At 31.5% G+C, this 18591-nt stretch overlaps 1 protein-coding gene across 5 annotated transcripts; it reads left to right on the forward strand.

Moving 5' to 3' along the window:
- The first annotated feature begins 865 nt into the window (after positions 1 to 865).
- Positions 866 to 11692, forward strand: LOC106463731 (molybdate-anion transporter-like). 5 transcript variants are annotated; one of them, XM_013923793.2, is made up of 3 exons: positions 866 to 956; positions 6309 to 6402; positions 8935 to 11692. In XM_013923793.2, exons 2-3 carry the CDS (start codon positions 6355 to 6357, stop codon positions 10297 to 10299), a joined length of 1413 nt encoding a protein of 470 aa, XP_013779247.1. In that variant the 5' UTR covers positions 866 to 956; positions 6309 to 6354; the 3' UTR covers positions 10300 to 11692. The 5 variants fall into 5 exon arrangements, with proteins under 5 accessions (XP_013779247.1, XP_022247019.1, XP_013779248.1 ...); XM_022391311.1 differs by having other exon boundaries at positions 873 to 896; XM_022391309.1 differs by lacking the exon at positions 866 to 956 and adding an exon at positions 1034 to 1112.
- Positions 11693 to 18591: the final 6899 nt, after the last annotated feature.

The raw sequence follows: 18591 nt of genomic DNA on the forward strand, positions 1-18591 counted from the left end.
GTAACAGTATACTTAACTAACTTCTCAATCACTGAACAAACTGAAAACTCACTCAATGCTTCACTAATTTTCGTATTTATAATATATCCTTGTTTCTGGATATTTCATAAAGTTTCTCGAACATTAACATTCACCAACATTCTAGTTATTCAAAGTCTACTTTTATATACTTTCTAAATCTAGCATAAACCTGGCGTAGCTTGGTAGTTATGGCATCACCTCGTTATATGCGAGTCGCAGGTTCGAACCCAATCACCAAGCGTGCTCAGTCGCAGGAGCGTATATAGTGATGATCAATGTCACTATTCGATTGAAATAACCCAATAATCTATTACTTATAAATTAGAGACTGCTAGCGCAGATAGATCTTGAGTAGCTTCGCGTAAAATTCAACAAACAAATCTAAAGTGCCATCATCATCATAGTAGCAGCTTCCTTTAGCAAAAAAAACAAACAAATTAAAACATTTAAATACAGCTTACAATAATAATTCTAAAATTCATTCGTAACTAACCGAAGAAGAACAGTTTTACATTTTTGGTCGTTCTCTTTTGATATAGAATCACACGAGAACGTTTAATTTCAAATTATATCAAAAAGCTGCCACATGTATATGATTGTAACTTTACAAAAAATAATATGTGGTTGTAACTTAACAAAAACTTTAATTTCTCCATTTAATCTCCAAAATTTTAAGAAAAGTGAATACTATTTGTTCTTATATCCATATCAATTCAGCGTTAAACTACCTAAAAAAGCTTGGTTAATAACTAAAAAAAACTAACTATATAAATAAACATTTTCTGTCCGCAAAAAATAAATAAATTATGGAATCGGAATACAAACTAAACACATCTAGGAAAACACCTGGCATACGATAATATGTTTTGTGACACGTACGTTTTGGCTTGAGTTTAAAAAAAAAATTAAAAATAGAAGAGCATATCGAGACACAAGTAGGGGTTGGATTTAGATTTTATATGTATTTATTTATTTGAAAAAAAATCATCGTAGTATTAAGTTGTATTTTATTAATGTAATGAAATTGAGTTAAAACTATAAGTGAAATTGGCACATTTCTTTAATGTGACACTTGTATGTGTGTTCTGTGGGTAGGACGATAGTAAAGTTATTGAATTTGAAGACATTATTCCGTTTTTGTGTTAATTGTTTGACATATTAAAATTAAACAGCCTCCCATATTAAGAAAGTTCGAAAATTTTAAATAGGTTTACTATATTAACTTATAGTTTGTGCTTTAGTCTGGACTCCTTTTGAAATATAAGCAAAAATCATCTGTTGATAAGTGTTAATAATACTTTTGCAAATAAACGAGGGTAGTCTAGCCCAAGATTTAGGTTGTAATACTAATAGCAATACTAATACTATAATATATATTTCATGTCATCAGATTAATGAAACAAATAAAGTTGATAGAGATTTGAAAGCAGCATTAACGTTAGAACTTGACTGTTATTGTTAGAGCCTGATTGTTTTGGGCAGTTAGTAACACCAACACTTACCCAGAATGTATGCACTAAGTTTCGTCGTACAGTAATTTTGAGTAAACGCTAATTAGTTGACCATAAGTACAGTCTCGTTAAAAACTATATGCATATATATAACCATTTTGGTACAAATTAATGTTGTATATACATATTTAATTTAGATTATAAGCCTGTATTATGTGAAACATGCACCATACTAAATGATTTAGTAATATAATTAACTAAACTTTGCTTTAAATTTATTATTGAAAATACTATTGCTTGTATAGTTATGTAAACACCTTTGTTTATGTATTATATCAAATAGTTATTCTTAAAGTTACACCCTAGATATTACATATTAGTTTGTATTAACAACAATCTGTTTGCGTAGGATGCGTCTGTGACCTTTTTCATAAAAAAAGGCTTAATCTTAGTGTGTCTGGTAAAACTTAGTGGATAACTAAGTGTAGAATGTTCAAAGGTGGATGCACTGAGAATTTTTTAATATTGTTTTGTTGGTAATATACTTTGTGTACTTGTAATATGCTCTTTTCCTAGTGAGCATGCATCATAGTTATTTTAACTTTTTTTTTTATATATGCATGGACATAGACCGGCTGGGTTCCTCGTGCCTAGGCACCCACATTTTTCAGAGAGAGAAAACATTTTCTAGCTATAATTTGACATATTTTGCAAAATACAAAAAAGCAAAACAAATCATGCATATATTGGTAAATGGCTACCATGTTACTGATGAGGAAAAGCATTCACTTACACATTATTTAAAATTATGTTCTCTTGATGAGTAATTTTTGTCACTTTCTATTAAAAAATAGAATATTGCATGTATGCTTGTAACAAGCATGCAATGATATATGCCTTATTTTAGCTTTGCCTAGGTATAAACTAAAAAGGCACATACTGTAATAAATTTATGCTGTCATTTTTTTCCTTGGAGTTGGAGTTAATACACTGCAGATGAAATGAGTGTTATTGCCTGTTATGCATGTATATTAATGGCTCCTACATAAGGTTTGTTAACTATAATTGTAAATGGTGTGTGTGTAATTGCATTTATGATGCTGGAAGCCTTAAAATTTAATCACACATTATACTGCTGTAGCACCATTTTTGAGTGATATTTGCACACTTCAGTTTGCAGAGGTTTTGTCACATAAGCATGGATGGTTATTCATCATGTATTCAAAATGAAATAAAGCAATATTTATGTGTAAGTAATCAAATTTTGCTGTTTGAAATTCTTACATTTGCATTTTATATTCAACAATTTGGTAATTACTATTACAAAGTAAATGTCATGAAATAAGTTGTTCAACAAACCATACATGTCATAAAATTATTTATTAATTTTCTTTTAACTATATTAAATCAAACAAACTAGCCAATTGTTAGGTGCTAAATAAATATATAAAGCAGTATTACTGTGAGGTTAGTTGAAAAAGATAAGCAAATCATATACAAAGTAAAAGTATAATCCTACTGTATACCAAAATCATTTCTCCATCCCTCACATACTTGTCACAAATGCTTTTGGAACTAAAAACTAGTGATGACCCACATTTTTTTGCTTTGGCTATGCCCATGGTTATGCACAGCCATGTAAAAGAAAAAAAAGAATTTCATGCTAGTAGTACATTTAACTTTCTGTTTAGTACAAGGAGATAAAGAAAAAAGAAAATTATGTTTCAATCTTGTATAAAAATAGTGTAGACAGTGAATTAAGAAAACCAGTTGAAATCATAGTGCATATAATTACCTAACTTTTTGACTATTGTATGTTGTCATTCTCAAAGATTTATAGTCATCTAGTAGAGACAGTAGTGTAAGGGTCTTCTTTCCACGCTGATTTTTCCAAGCCCGTTCCCTTGGCTGTGATTTCGCTAGATAGTAGAATAAGAGATTTTTGAGTTATATTGAAGTTAAGGATGTAATGTCATCATTCACATCTTGTAAAGGTGTAATTTATATTTAAGATACTAATATTTCAGTTTATAAGAAGATTTATATGAGATTTATGTTTTTTGTCTTTGCCATAACAGATTTTTAAGAATAGCTTTACCGTGATTGATTTTCCTCATATGACCAATAATAAAAACTTGTCTATTGTTGTAACTTTTATTGTTTTGTTGCGTCTCCCAATTGCAAGGTTTGAACCCATGACTGCTTGACTATAAGCATGTGCTTTACCAACTGAGCTAAAGGGTTAACCCACAATCCAACCTGCTTCACTAAAATTAAAACAAGCTTATGATACAGGATTCTACCACCTCAAACTGTCAGTCTTCAAATCTGAAATAGCATTGTACTGTAGTACATTATCCCAGTTGTTCCTAGCCTTTTTATATCATGTACCCTCCCCCAGTCAGAATTTTTAGTCATTGACATACCTTTGACACTCCTAATTGGTATAAAAAGAAATTAAGAGGGACTTGTATTAATAACAAAATAAATTAATCAAAAGAAATAGTCTTGAGTAAGTCAACAGTATGCAACTATTGAATGCTGGCTAGAAGAGTTCATTGTTAACTCACAGAGACTGCCCTCCTGTTTTTAGGTGTAAGGTTTATTTTGTTTTTAATGTTTCTCAAAGATGTTTATGTCCCTTGGGGCTATGGATACCATAGGTTGCAAACCACTCTCCTATCTAACCAAAAACATCTCTTACAATAACATAAATATGACATAAAAGTTGAGGACAAGGGACTTGTTGATCCATCTTGGTCATCCCATTCACTAAACTAAACTTTAAAATCCAAATCAAACAGTTAAATTCAGCCATTATCATTCAATTATTTATCAAACCTTCATTTAAACTCCCTTACATTTACTGTATCCACCACATCTTGAGGCAACCCATTCCAAAGGCCAACTACCTGGTTAGAAAAATATAACTGTCTTGGCTGAAGATGACTCGTACCCTGCCAAAACTTATATTTATGTCCCGTAGTCTTATCATTCCCATCATTAAGTATGAATGTATATCACTTCATGAATAAAAATCTTGTGGTTCATATTTTCCACACTGATTATGCAAAGTATACAATACAATTAAACTTAATGATTTCAGACCCTTATTCCTGAAATAGATTGAAAGAAGCACTGAAACCGTTGTTGAGTAATCAAATGATAATGTACTAAATTTAGTAACTCTATAGTATTGGTAACATGTTGTCATAAGTATTGATTAGGAACAAAAAAACTATTTGCCCTTCTTCGATCAGAGAATTGCCCATTTAAAAACTCCTATCCAGTTTTTTGTTTTTCAAATCTTAAAGATATAATGATTTAACATACTAATTAGTTTTTGTGTGACTTCTTTTCAGAGTCTTTGTGATAACTAAAATAGAAAACATCTGCTAGTGTACCTTTCGTTAAAAGATAGAACCTCAGTTAAAAAACTAAACATTGGTGAGACAAAATAATAATTTTTGAAATCATACTGCTTTGTACTTTTTTGAACCAGTTTCAAAGTAAAATCTTAACTTACTTACCATGTTGAGTAGGGAAACCACCTTTTACAATTTTAAGAAACTTCACAGTTCCTAATAAGTAAGTTAATCATCCTTAATTAGAATCTTCTTTTTCAGTATTATTATTTCTAGCATCTGCTAATATTAACTTTCCAAACATATCCACCTCACAACCAATAACATGATATATAGCATTAAAAAAATCACTAAACTTTTTTTTAGGTCTGCAATAATATGTCTCTCCAAAGCATTTTGCCCATCTTTGATGAACAGAATAATACCTACCCTTGTTTTATTCTCACATTCCCTAAGAAAAAACCCTACAATCCTCAAATATCATGTTATACTCTTAATTCAACAAACTCATAGTAATACAGATTTTTATAAGTTGTTGAAAACCTTGTTTTTTGAGCAATTCATTGCAAAAACTTTATACAATCAACTTTCAAAGACAATATGTAGTCACAGTTGTAAGCAGTATTTTAAGTCTAGCATATCTTCATCGCAGTAAACCAGGAGCGTATCCAATGGAGTGGTGTGGGGGACAGAGCTCTACCCCTCAGCAGCAGCAGTCCCTCTATCTTAGATATGTCTTGATTCCCTAAATTGTGACTCCCACTTACATGAAAATTAATTTTTTCTGCCCCCTAACTAACTCTTTGATCCTTATGCCCCCCCCTACAAAAAACAAATCCTAGAAATGTAGTAAACTGATTCCCTTGTACCTGTTTATTAAACAAACTTCATCGAAAGCTTCATCAAATATTCTTATTTCTGTTCGGGCTAGATTTTGTACATATTACATAGATAATTATTCCAAGCTTTTAAATCTGCCCTTTTATTTTTTTTATATGTTCTTTCCTTTAAAGTTTGTGAAGGAATGAAAAAGTCACTAGCATTTCTGAAGCTACTTTCCTTAAATCTTTTAAGTATATAGTCATACGTAGCTAACATTTCCTTTGATTCATCACAAATTATCATTAGAACTAAAGTGTACTGCAGAACAACATTTGTATCTGTCACTGAATTAACTTCTATCTACAATATTCTATACATTATTACCTATTAACCAAACTAAAATTTCATTCTTTCAGTTGGCTGTTCTGTGAAGAAACCTATCAATGAACCTATGAAATCTTCTTCCCTTTCACCTTCCTTAAAATAACAGAAACAAATGTGTCATTATATAAAATATTTTAAGGTTATAATCTGTTGTACTAATACATCTGAACTTATGCCTGTAAATTACTTTTCTTATTTCCTTGACTAATGTTTCAAATGATAATTTGCTTTTGGCTGAAATGATCTTTCTTCTTTAATATCACAGATTTTAAATCTTTTCTAACATCTGGCTTCTAAATGTTTGAGAGAAGATGATAGATATGAGCTCTAACCTGACATTTCAAGATTCCCATACAGTGGTAGGCCTCCTTTTTTAATAAATCTTGTTTAATTAGACAGTTTGCAATACTCTTAGTGTATTTTTGTAGAAAAAAATTAATTATATCAGAGGTTTTCTTCATAATTATGTCATATATATATATATATATATTCAAATTATTGTTCAAACATTTTCTTCTTGTCTACATGGCTTGCTGTACATAACTCTGTTACTAGTATTACTGTTCAGTGGCTTATATTATGATTATATGAATTGTGTCTTTATTTCAGTATTATATTTTTAATATTTTTATAGCCATATTTTGCAGGCTTCATCCAAACTTTTTTTTAATGTTTTTTTTTTGTAATACATAGGCTTAATACTGGCATTTTTCCAAATGTTAGCAAATAGTTTTAGGTAGAGTATACTAAAAAAATGTTGACTGTAACAGTGATGTAACTTATATTTTTTCTTTCTTTAATGTTACTTTCGTTAACAGTATTGGTTAGAATGGTTAATGTATCTAGTTTTTTTTATATTTCTATTTCCGTAAGAAACATAAGATACTGGCAAACTTCATTATTATCTCGTGTTATCCTTCTTTTCTCAAGAGAAAATAAGAGATCTTAACCTCTCCTTGTGAGATGACCATTGCATCCCAGTAAATATCCTTCATTTGAACCCTTTCTAACAAGTCAATATCTTTTCTTAGATAAGAAAACTAAAACTTTGTGTATTATTCTAAGTGAGGCCTAACTATTTATTTCTATAGAAAGAGATCTCTTTTATATTTTTGTAATCAATATGTATTATAAGTACACCTCACAATTCTATTACTTTTACTACTAGCAACAGAGTTCTTGCTTAGATAGCTTGAGTGGCTTACCTGCCACTGTGCAAAGGTTTTTTCTTCAGTCATGCTAGGGTTGGTTTCCATTTATATTAAACATGTGGTCCAAATTATTATAACTGAAACTCATTTCTTTACACTTACTATAATTGAAAGTCATTTTCCAAATATTTTTGTGATTACCAACTGATCCAAGTTATTCTTTAATTCCTCAATGCTGCTAGAAATACCCAGGACTTTAAGCATCAGCAACATTAACTAATTGATTTTTAAGTATTGTGTAAAGTAGAGAACACAAAGGCCCAGCACTGACCACTGAAGTGCTGGACGTCATTTATAACACATTTTGTTTTCTATCAGTGTGATTTTTTTTAGCTGATGTTAATAAGTCAGACTTGAAAGTTGCATTGTTGATGCTAAATCATGCAGTTAGTCCAAAATTATAGAGTCATTATGACTTGCACACTTTAGTGAATGAAAAATAATATAATAATGTGATACAGTCTGTACTAGCTTTACCTTGCTAAAAGTATCTCATTAAACTTACAAAATAACTCTAACTTCTTAAAAATGATTCAAAAGATAAATTTGTCAGCTAGCTCTCTATTCCAGTTTTCTTTAATGCTTTAATGCATTTCTTTAATGCTTTAATGCACCAGATTTATTACTTAAATAAATTTATGAGGTGAGTGTTGTTTTAGAGTTACTGTGTAAGTTTAATAAGTTACTCTTATGTGGTATTTTCAGGTAACAGTTATATCCTCTAAGAATAAGATAGGTCCACAAAATAATGGAAGATTTGTCGAGATATTTACTGTGAAGTAATTCTTTATACTATGTTTTACCAAGTTCATGAAAAAATAGACTAAACACAAATAAACAATTACAAAACTTGCTTCCTACAACATCCAGTTGCCTTTACTTGAGAGTTAGCTCTGAGTTGTTTCTAGTTTACATGGTCACAGTCTTATATCACACTATCCTTATTGAGATCCTGTTCCGGAATGAATAAATTTCAAGTTACTTAGTTAACTCATTAACATGGGATTTATCCAGTGTGACTAGATCTTTCCATGGCTGATCATTCCTAATGAAACATAAGGGAGATCATATCGGCTATCTTTACCGTGGGAAGGCAAAGTTGCTACTCAGTGAATAACAGAACAAGAGTTAGCTGGAAGGAAATGAACTTAATGACCTTCTTGATCAATGTGTTAAATGGAAACTATACATACCTGCACAAATAACACATTTTGAAAAATTCCTATATTAATACAAGGTTGAAAACACATGGTATGGTACAGACTGTAGCACTATTTCTTATTTCTTTACTAAAGTAACCTAATTTAGAATCATGACTGCTTTCAAAGAGATTCCATAATTCTAATATATATTTGGGAGGGAAGTTTGAGGCTGGTAGTGTATTAGGTTAAAAAAAAACCTAAGTAGAAGTGAGTAGTTCTTCATAATATTTAAAGATTTCATGAAAATAATAGGCCATTATTATTATTCAAAAAGTCTGAGATACTTCAGTCCTGAAAGTAAAAGCCTGTAAACTAAGAAACATCTCTCAGTACTTTTGTGTTGCTATACTATACATAAGAGTCTTGGTCACTAATATTCTTCAAAATCCTTGGTCTTTTAAGGGTTAATTCATTTCTAACTAATGCAATGATATGCTGGTTATATGATATAATACTTAATTCTTTTGAATTTGTTTAGAAAATGACCGAAGGAGAAAGATGGTTGGCATCTATGACATACAGCCTCTTCGTAGCCCTTGCCATTGTGTGTTTGTTTTTGCAGTACCTGGCACAACGTACTAAATCCCAAGTGTCCTCAGGAAACAACAAACACTTTCTACAGTTCCAGAAGAAGTACTTCATAGTTTACTTTTTAGCTTTGTTTGGAGACTGGCTTCAGGGACCTTATGTCTACAAGCTCTACAGTCACTATGGATTTGTCGAATCCCAGATTGCAATGTTATATGTGGTGGGATTTGGTGCGAGTGTTTTGTTTGGAACAGGAACAGGAGCTCTTGCTGACCGATTTGGACGGAAAAAAATGTGTATATGTTTTAGTATAATGTATTCTCTGTGTTGTTTAACAAAACTTTCCCCAAATTATTATGTATTAATGCTTGGTCGATTTTTGGGTGGGATTTCAACTTCTTTGCTCTTTTCAACTTTTGAGTCTTGGTATGTTTATGAACACACACAAACTTATGATTTTCCTACTGAATGGATTTCGGTAACATTTTCTAAGGCTACTTTCTGGAATGGCATTCTTGCTATTAATGCTGGTGTTGTGGCAGACTTGACTTCTGAGTGGTTTGCATTTGGTCCAGTTTCTCCCTTTATTGTTGCCATTCCATTTCTTCTCCTAAGTGGGGCTCTAGTTGCACAGATGTGGAATGAAAACTTTGGTGACCAAACCACACACTCATTTAAAGCTTGTATGGAAGGTCTGAGCTTGATTCTCTTGAATGAGAAAATTTTGCTGCTAGGTATTGTTCAGTCAGTGTTTGAAAGTGCTATGTACATTTTTGTCTTTCTTTGGACACCCATTCTTGACCCTGGAAAGCCCCCTCTTGGGATGGTATTTTCAGTTTTTATGATTTGTATAATGATTGGGTCATCAGTGTACCAGTTACTTTCTGCCAAACATGTGTCTTCTCAGAAGATTCTTACTCTGGCTGTATTTCTGTCTTTCTTTTCAATGTGTTTATGTGTTATATCAACAAATCCCCAGGATCCAAAACTTATGCTTTCTTTTATAGCATTTTTGGTAATAGAGATTTCTGTTGGCTTATACTTTCCATCTATGAGTTATCTTAAAAGTCAAGTGATCCCAGAATCACATCGTGCCAACATTATGAACTGGTTTCGAGTGCCATTGAATATTATTACTTGTCTAGTACTTCTTTGGTTACATACAGAAGATAGTAAGGCTGGTAATCGCATTATCTTTGTTGATTGTTCCCTTATGATGTTTATTGGTGCTCTCGTGATGTGGAGGTTAGATTCCTTGTTGGCCCACGAAGATGTGACAAAAGGTGGCAAATCTAGTTTTCATGAAGAGGTCTGACCTTTCCGTTTCTTTCAACACAAGTTTTCCCTTGTTTTTTTCACATTTTCAAACTCTTTGGTATCTAGTCCATTGTCTTCTCACAATGTGTTTCAATTTCACCTTTTCATACAAACTTTTAAGGTTTTTGATAGCGTTTACCTTATTATTTAATTTCTGTAGAAGTTATTAAATTTCATTGCGACTTTTCATCAGCCTCAGTGTAATTTTGTCAATTTTAACAAATTTATTGTACCTGGAACAGTATGAATGGTAATGGATAAATTGGCTGCATATGTACTTAAGTTTATGTTAGTTACAAAATTTTAACCGTATAACCTGGGGCTCTGTGTTTTCTTTATTCTTAGAAATTACATGATTTCTAATTTTTTTTAAAAGGTTAACCCTTGGTTGAAGCACTGTTATCTGTGATATGTGTAAGCCAGTTTATTTTTCATAAATATTGTGCATCATTGTATTCAAGGAATATATTCAAGTTTATTTACAGGTAATAATATACTAATTTAAAGTAGAAGCATTTATATAAAATTTAAAGAATGTTGTAAATATCACTTATTTTGGTAGATTTGAATTTTATTTAAAATTGGATGCTTCACCCATTATCAAAATGCAAGGTGTATAAAGAAATATTATACTTTCATTACCGTAACAATATTGCTTCCTTTTTTGTGCAGTAATGAATTTAAGTAAGAGAAAACTTTTTTTTTATGAATTGTAGTTCTACCACTGACTTTCAATTTTGTTAGCAGTGTTTAATGTTGACTAATGATTGCTTACTTGAAAGGAACGAGAATGTACATGTTAATTTTAGAATTTCTGAGAAGTACTTATGTAAATCAGTAAGCTGAGTGTTTGTGATTTTTTTTTCAAATTCATAATTTTAATATGCAATTATTGATTCAAAATTCAAAAATATAGATTATTATTCAATTACAAAATATATTGGTATTGCATTATTAATTTACTGAGAATAAATAGTTTTTCTAGAAAAAAACATTAATTTACTTTGACTTTATGAAAGATTTAGCATACCAGAACATTTATTCTTTTTTTTTATTACAATTATATTTAATTAACCAGTTCTACAACAGACTTTGTGTCAGTACTTACATAACTGCAAAGAAAGTTAGATGTTATAAACAGAATTGGGTTTTTAAGTAGTTTTATATAGCTTCTAATGCATATGGGAAATTAACAAGTTTTTATTTAGGGGTTGGAGATGATACAATTAAAATTTAAAACCAGAATAGTTATTTGTCCAGGAGAAATAAAACAAAAAGCTAACCAAAAAATAACTGGGGCTCAAAATTAATAAAATAAGTACACATTAAAGAGAAATAGAATATAATTCTAAGTGAACAAAAAAGAAAAAAAAAAAAAGATAGTAAAAACAGAACAAGACCCTAATAATTTAGGGCATATTTTTGGGTTTGTTCTTTTTTTGTTTTTATTATTTTTTAATGTTGCTTATTTTGTTCATTTTAAAAGCTTAATTTTGATTTTATTTGTCTTAGACAGTTAGTATTCAGGTTTTAAAATGTCAGTTGTCTCTATTCACCATTAAGTTCATCTTCTTGACCTTTTCATTTCAGTCTTAATCTTTGTGTTTTGTTCTTTTGTGAATAATATACTAAACTTTTTTGTTTGTTTTTTAAACTTAATACAAATTAGTATTTCTTTTATCACAATGTAACCTTTTCTCTTGTAGAATTCACTATTAGAAACATGCATTGTTTTCTGTTATGACAATCACTGCAGGAGTAGGATCACTAATTTTACAGACACCATTTTTTTTATATGTGTATGGAAAAAAAAAATACTTTGAAGAGTAATATACAGATTTCAGTAATGTATGACATTGTTAAGTGTTAATCTGGAACAAAATGTCAGTCTTTGTAAAAGTTGGTGAGGCATGAAAATTACATAAAAACAATGTTAATTTGATAGAAGAATGGACTATTAGGAGCAGTGGAGTTGGAACAAGAGTCGTATCCTCTTTAATTTTATGGGGAAACATACCCCTTCCCATATTTTCGATATGTTTGTGTTTCTGAAGTTATATTAAATAACTATAATTTGTATGATATAGGGAAGGCCATGCCACATATCAGCCAGTTGGTTTGTATGGGTATATTTTGACAGATATACTGTATGGCTTGTTACACAAAGCCATTGTTTCCTCTTCCCCACTGTTTAAAATATTTTGTATAAATTCACAAAACTATTTGAAACTTGTTTAGGTTATAAAGCATAGAAATGGAGTTTCTTCTAAATATCATGATGCTTTTCCTGACAGACTTTACTGGACTTAAGAAAATAATATGTAAATTCTTGAGTATAAATACATACACGTAAATATATGTACAAAAACATGGAAATTTTCATGCTTTATTGTAAAATTGATTTGTAATTTGCTTTACAATCTGTGTTTCCTTTATAATTATCTATGAAGTAAAACATTTCATAATCTCTGTGCTCTAGATTATGTTATATGTTGGGAAAAATTTAAACATTGTCTCTTGATGTTCATTTAAAGTAAAGTAAAATAAAATCAGGATATCCAGACAAAAAAGTACAATGTATTTGAGTAATGATACGTATGAATTATTCATCAAAACTAGATATTCAAACCTAAGCTAAATAATTTTAGTTGAATTATTACAATATGATTTTTTCAGGGATGGGATTATATACAAAGCATCTTTCTGTATATTTCAGAGATTTGTTATCTAAAATATTAATAATAAGTTCTGCACAACAAAGCTCCAGGATATATAATTCAATATTACAGTTTGTTTGTAAGAATACATAAATGAGAGGATGTTTTTATTTGAAAACATAATTCAAGTTAAATCTTTATTAATATGCTATTTGATGGTATTAAACATGGAGGTTTTTGTTTTTATTATCCAATGTTCAGATATGTTAAATGTTTAATAAAAAAGTTTGTTTGAGTTAAGTTGTTTTATCCAGTTGCACTATCTTTTAACAAAATTTTCTGAATACATCAGTCATCAAAACTATGATGTAGCTGGGCAAAAGTAAATTAAAAAGAAAGAGGAATCACACCACCGCTTTATGAGATCTGGACTCTAGTAGAACATACTCAGTTGTTTAATTTTCACTTGATATGGATGCCTCATGGTTAGGACACTAGATCCACAATCTATGTGTTGTGAGGTCAAAACTTGTCACCAAAAATGCTCATTCTTCCAGCTGTGAAGGCATTATAAAGTGATGGTCAATCCCAATATTCATTGGTAAAGAGTAACCAGCAGTTGGTGGTGGATAGTATTTTCTAGCTTCCTTTCATCTAGTCTCTCATTTCAAAATTAGGTATGACTAATGCAGATAGCCCTGGAGCAGACTTATGTCAAATTTAACATATGTTAAAGCTTTTATTTAGCCAGACATTATTCTATTAGGCCTCCTATTTGTGCCATTTCAAGAGGTTGATGGTCCTTTTTAAATATGCAGACCAAGACTGAACATTACTTTTAATAAGGTGTAACCAGAGCCTGATATGTATCTTGATCTTAAAGTATCAGTAGATTAAAGCATAGTGTGTAGTTTGTAGTAATAATCACAAATGCTTAGTCAAAGGAATCACACTATTCTTAGAAATTGTATACATATCTTTTTCCCTTTCTAAAACATCAACATTCTTCTTCCATAACTGGTATGCTCATTGTGAACTTTCTCGATTACTACTTTTTGAAAGATTGTAACATGTTTCATGTAATCAACTAATTATTAAGCTTGTTAAAATCTATCAGAATCATCTTTCACCAGCATTCCTGTTGTTATTAAAATAATATTTATTAATCAATTAAAAGTAACAAAGCTTGAAAAACAATACTAGTCTTGCTCACCCGGCTAGAAAACTGCCTTTCAGGAAAGGTGCATTCCCTCTGGTATTATTATATATCCATGTTTGTTTGTTTTTGAAATATGAAATGACTTCTGATTTACTTACTTACCTTGTTTTCTGTAGGATTATTACTTTTCCTTTGTTGTAGTTATTGTCATAACTATCTTCTTTTGTGGTCAAACTTGTTTCTAAGTGATCACTCCCTCAGAATAGACCTTCTTGGCTTAATTCTATAACATTATAGAAATTACTTGAAAATCTTTATTCAACTAACCTTGCAATTAGCTCTCTTGTTAGCAAGTATTCTTCATCCTTCTTATCACATCAGTCAGATATGATTCTGTTGAAGAGTATAAGAAACACTGTAAGTCATCCACTATAATCAACTTAATGCTGCTGTTTCTGTTTCACCTTTTTCATTTGTTTTTGATGTGGTGAATAACTTAATTTTGTTTTGTGTTCATAAGATGACCTCTGGCTCATTAGGCCAGTCAGTTGAAAACAGCTAAAACCTAGATGGCTGTTGTACTGTAACTGCTGTTGCTAAGTTCTGAAATGTAGCAAGTAAGAAATTGTTCATAAAGATAGTGATACTGAAGCTGATAAAGTATTTGTGAACTAAACTGAAATTGAGGTTTGAATTTTTTAGGCCTTACCACTTTTAATTTAGTACTGAATATTATGGAATAATTTTATGTATATCAGGCAAACTTACTGTAAGAAAAATTATTTTGACAAGTAACCTAACTTAGCAGTCAGAACTCCTAACTAGAAATTTTAAGATGTTCCTGTAGATATCTGAAATATAATTTTTTCCTTAGAAGGTATGATATTCCCACCTTCCATTATGAGAGATTCTGAGTTTGACCTTTTGAATATAACCCTAATCTGTGTTACAAGTACCCAAAAATGGTCATGTGAACACTTGATTGTAAGAGTATTTCATAGTATTTTTTTTATGGTAAGTCTCATTGTTTTGGTGGTTGTCTGGACAATTTAATTTTGTATGATGAATGTCATTCAATTCATTTGGTCAATCCTCAGAGTCATTTGGTACAAGAGAATTTGGGCATATAAAAGTTGTACTTAGTGTCACTAGTGCAAAAGCCTGAAGACTCATTCAGCTTATGATCTTTAGGTAATCCATACAGTTCAGGGGGTTTCGAATGAGATGGTCTAAGATTGTTTATAAGCCAATTGTTTAGCTTTTTTTTTCCAGTTCAATCTGACATGCCTCTAAGGTCCATAGTTTCCATATGCAACTCTCCATTAGCATTTTTATCTTGGCAACTTGGAAAGCTACTTCACCCTATCCTCAACAATATCCCTTCACACCTAAATAGCACCAATGACTTTCTCAACAGGCTATGTGAAGATGGTTTACAGATGAGTTCAAACATTATGCTATTTATGCTTCATGTCATCTCTATGTACCATTCCATTCTCATAGAAGAAAGTCTCAGTTATGAATCTTATTAAATTGGCTAGACTTTCTACTGCTAATGATACCCCTACAGAGCTCATCAAAAATTCTCTCAGGTTTGTTCTCAACACCAGTTACTTTAAATTCAACTCTATAAACAAACCCAAGGTGTCACTATGGTGAACAATATTGCTGTTGTTTTGGCCTCTATCCTTATGCGTTTATTTGAATCAATAGCTCTTACTCAGAGGAATTTTGAAATTTATCTTGAACCAGCTAGGTGGTGCAGATATATTGAGGACATTTTCAGTATATGGAATCATGGACTTTCATCTCTTTTGGACTTTGTTGAATTCCTTAATAATCAACACCCCAACTCCAAGCTTACACTTACCCATACTGATAACATGTAGAAGTCTGTACCCTTTCTTGATGTCATGGTCACTATTGAAAACAGCAAACTTATTACTACCATATATTCCAAACCATGTGTTAACCCATTATTCTACACTATAACTTACACCAGCTACCAAATGGGGTGTCATTATAGAGGTGGTCTTTTTAGGTAGATTTGTGACTGAATCTAGTGGCAGTGCCATTCTTGATGATTCTTTGGAAGTAGGCTTGACAGGAAACATGGGCTCCTTGGCAGGTTATTTTTCTGCTGCAAAGTTCTTCTCTGGATTTGCCCAGTTGGCTATTCTCTCACTGACATACTCCCAAAGGTTATCATGGTTGATGATCTTTGGCTTTGACTGCCTTCCCTTCTATATTTTATAAACCACATCATTGATGTTTCTCAGTACAACATCTGCCCCTTCCCAGCACCTGCCTGATTAATTTTATAGAGTTTGTCCTTTTTTGCAGTAGGGTTTCTACAGCCATACAATGTCACTTTGATGGAATCTAGTCTTATCAGCACAAACATCATAGAGACTAATCACTAACTGATTTAAGTCTTTCTTGGGTAAAGTCATATATGGTATTCTGTAATCTTTCTACATATTCTGTGTAAGACTTCTGAGTGACTGTTCTCCAGGTTTGAGTGTAGAACATCCCATGACACTATAAGTTTTTCCCAAACATCAGTGATGATGGTGTGTGATGGTCTTCTTAACTTCTAACTTATGTTACAGCCATTGGAAGGTTGTGGAGATGACGGAGAGCAGTAAGATGTAGAGATTGTGGAAGTACAAACTGTAGTCATTACTTCTATCCACTAGGATTTTCTTATTTCTGATATAATTAGCCCTCTTTTAAGTATAATGCACTGTGCTCAATACATCTTTGCCTTAAGCTGTGTGGAGTGATTGTTTGGCTTAAGGGTTTTTTTTTTCTCTCTATTCTTGATCTACTGAATAATTGGTTCTAAATTCATATCTTTGCCTGAGCATCTTTCAGTTGAATGTTGGACTATGCTAGTTTTTCATCATTACTTGTGTTTGTCACATCTTGAATTATACTGCTGTAATTTAGGGGGATAACTTTTAACATCTTGTGTTTCCATCTTTTCAGTATTTTCATTTTTCAGCAACACATGCTCTTCAGGATAATGTGTCAGCATTTCCATAGCTCTGTCTGGGAAATGTACAATGTTGTTCTCATGGAATTTTTTAAGTCATCTTACTTGTGGCCTTCCTTGTTGCAAGAATTTACCAACCACTTCAGTGCTGCATAATCTATCCATATAAACATTTGCACCCGTGGGTAAGAATGGAAATAACTTGGGGCTTGAATAATACTTAGCAGTTCTTTTTGAGTTCTATAGTAATCTCTTTCAGCAGCATTCATCACGTTTTTTTCTGTATTGTGCTTGTGATGAAATTTCATCCACTACAAATTCATTGGCATCAGTGCCTAAAATTAGTGGGTCTTCTAGAGTTGGTCGTGCTAATGCAAGAATAGTGTTCAGTTCCTTCTTCAGTTTGTTAAATGCTTGTTCACAGTCAGTTGTCCAACAAAACTTGTTTCGTTTCTGAAGTAATTTGTGTGGAGGATGAGTTATATCATAAAATGGTTTTACAGAAATATGACAGTGAGAGCACACTCCAAGAAATCTTATCTCATGCAGGTTCATTGGTGTAGACCAATTCCGGATAGAAGCATTCTTCCATGGATCTGTATAAATTCTTTCTCTTCTGTTATATGTCCTAGGAAGATCACCTGTTGAGGGAATAATTCACATTTTTGGGATTCAGCATAAGGTTCTCTTTCCTCAAATGATCCAGAACTTTCCTCAGTCCATCATCATGAATCACTATTGCAAAAAACCCTAATAAAACGTTCGGACAAAAAGCAACTTAAACAATAAAGATTCAGTTTAAACAACCCTTTAAAACCTTTATTCTTGACTGCTAAGGCTGTACACACACAAAAAGGCAGAAAAACATACATGTTAGACTTGCAAGGAAAAGAAAATCAGTTCAAAATGGCTTGTTTGTAATTCTTATTGTCTTTCAAGCCTAAAAAACAAACGGCTTGGTATATTGCACCCAAACCTTTTGTAGAATATTAAATAAGGTATTGTGAAAGGTCGTAGGGGTATTGAAAAGTCGATTTGTTTCTTGTATATGTTACATAAGCTAAAAAAGAACACAATTCTAGTGTAAATGATGTTATCATTATCCCTTGAAGTTAGCTTTCTCACAAACATCCTGTGTTCTTTTAAAAAGCTTAAGTACAGGATGAAACAGGAATAACCAGCCAATAATAGGTGAACATTAGCTGACTATAACATGTAGATACTCAATGCTTTGTACGCTATAGAATCGGTGTCTTTAAGGAGCCAACCCCTATATTATGTACGAAGTTATGGAGTAAAACAAAAATCAATACACATATTATGAAATTTTATTTCACACATTGGTCGAACAATTACTTTAAAAGACGTGAAAGTTTTTTAAAGCAGTGTGTAGATGTATATGTTTTATTTGAAAAGGCTGCTTTCTTACTGGGAAACTTTTATACATTTAGTGTGTGTGTGTTTGTGGGGGGGGGG

The sequence above is a fragment of the Limulus polyphemus genome, unplaced genomic scaffold (genome assembly GCF_000517525.1).
Source record: "Limulus polyphemus unplaced genomic scaffold, Limulus_polyphemus-2.1.2 Scaffold1471, whole genome shotgun sequence".
Classification (NCBI taxonomy): Eukaryota; Metazoa; Arthropoda; class Merostomata; order Xiphosura; family Limulidae; genus Limulus; species Limulus polyphemus.

Bases quoted from the DNA above. Each gene is read 5' to 3' on its own strand.
- LOC106463731 (XM_013923793.2), top strand. From the start codon at position 6,355: ATGATAGATATGAGCTCTAACCTGACATTTCAAGATTCCCATACAGTG. The intron at 6,403-8,934 runs GTAGGCCTCCTT...GAATTTGTTTAG, and splicing joins TTCAAGATTCCCATACAGTG to AAAATGACCGAAGGAGAAAG.